Source organism: Lipotes vexillifer, unplaced genomic scaffold (genome assembly GCF_000442215.2).
Source record: "Lipotes vexillifer unplaced genomic scaffold, Lipotes_vexillifer_v1.1 scaffold689, whole genome shotgun sequence".
NCBI lineage: Eukaryota > Metazoa > Chordata > Mammalia > Artiodactyla > Lipotidae > Lipotes > Lipotes vexillifer.
Window position 1 is genome coordinate 730,471 of NW_006772359.1, and position 1,646 is coordinate 732,116.

The 1,646-nt window shown below is 43.7% G+C and overlaps 1 protein-coding gene across 2 annotated transcripts in view; it reads right to left on the reverse strand.

The window, feature by feature from the left end:
* Nucleotides 1-1,044: 1,044 nt before the first annotated feature.
* EVA1C (eva-1 homolog C) overlaps nucleotides 1,045-1,646 on the reverse strand; it is an 86,729-nt gene continuing 86,127 nt past the window's right edge. For both annotated transcript variants that reach the window (XM_007447417.1, XM_007447416.1), the window contains exon 8: nucleotides 1,045-1,632. In XM_007447417.1, coding sequence (XP_007447479.1) covers nucleotides 1,256-1,632 — 377 coding nt within the window. In that variant the 3' untranslated portion in view covers nucleotides 1,045-1,255. The remainder of the gene's footprint in view (nucleotides 1,633-1,646) is intronic.

Here is a 1,646-nt window from a genome sequence, read left to right on the forward strand (position 1 = left end):
GGGCTGATGCGATGATGAAGTAAGATAAGGCAGGGAGACCTCATTCGTAGTCAACACCATCATTTTAATGCTCTAAGCCCCCCTAGGACAAGAAAGAGAAAAAAATTCTTTTCTTATTCTACTCCACAGCTATAAGCCTCCTGTCCACCAGGGGGGGCCTTCTAAAAGAAAACATCACCAGTTCTCCCACCAGGAATCTGTTCCCTTAACTCCTTTTGCTTTCACTTTTTCACCTGCCCCTCCCCCTAATATGGTAGGACCTATTTTTTTTTGCAATAATTTGAAAGGTAGCTCTACTTGATCCTTGCCTACAGGCTGCTGGGGAATCTGGTCGACTGTTTTTTACCACTAGAAATTCTGTAGTTTTAATCTAAGTCGGGGGTCAGCAAGCTTTTCCTGCAAGGGTAAATGTTTTAGGCGTTTTAAACCATACTTTATTTACAAAATCAAGAGGCCGGCCAAATCTAGTCCACTGCCTGTAGGCTACTGGACAGCCCATGAGCTAAGAATGGCTTTTACATTTTAAAATAACTGATTAAAAAAAGAGAAATATGTGACATACGAAAGTTAATTTCAGATTGCAGTTTCCACAAATAAAGTTTTATTGAAACACAGCCGTGTTCATTCATTACCTAGTAGCTGTGGCTGCTTTTGAGCTCCAGTGTCAGAGGTGAGTAGTTGTGGCAGACCTATCTGACCTACGATGCCTAAAATATTTATTATCTTTCCCTTAAAAAGAAAACAAACTTTGCCAATCCCTTCTCTATACAAATTATGTTAGTGATTAAAGTCTACCACCAGTGAACGTGGAGTGACTGAACTCACGCTCGCCATTGTGCATATTAGTATAATTCTTTTATGGATAGATAGGGATCTTCCGTTTACCCATCTGTAAAACGATAATGACAGCACCATCTCCCGAAGTTGTCGTGAGCAGTAAATGACTTAATACATGAAGAGCAGCTAGAACAGTGCCTGGCATTATAAGTGCTCAATAAATGTGAACTCTAGTTCTGTTAGCATATAGACATGAATTTAAATAAATACAGAAAACCAAGACTTCTTCCCTCCATATTTATTTTGAAATGCGCTGTAAACAGTTTGGAATGTCCCTTTAAGAGCTTTCTGGCTTCCCCAGTATTGGATGACATGACAAGTTCTCCTTCATAGAAGGTACGAGTGAAACAGAACTGGAGGGGCATTCTCAACCCTTCCCTCTTCAGAAAGTGTGATCATATCAAGATGCATCCGGTTTTCAGTAGAACTGGCTCATGTTTCTTGGGAGTGAAGTGTCCAAGCCACTGTTCATCCATATTTCCTGGATGATTTGCTCCCTGCGCTCAATCCTTTCTGCCAGCTCTGCAGCCTCTATGGAACTGTAGACAGGATATGTAGTCCTACGAAACCCTGACAGTTCCCCCGGAAAATCGGAGTCGGAGGAGTCCTCCTCCCCCTCCTCATCCTGGCTGTCCTCCTCGGCTTTGTCGCTTCCTGGCACCAGGTGCTCCCTCGCCAGCTGCAGCTCCCGGAAGTCCTTGGTGCAGGACACTCTGATGACCAAGGCACACAGTGTGAGTGCAAGACCGATGCAAACACTGGACACGAACAGCAGGGCAGCTCTTTCAGGGTGGGCTGTAAGGGAAAGA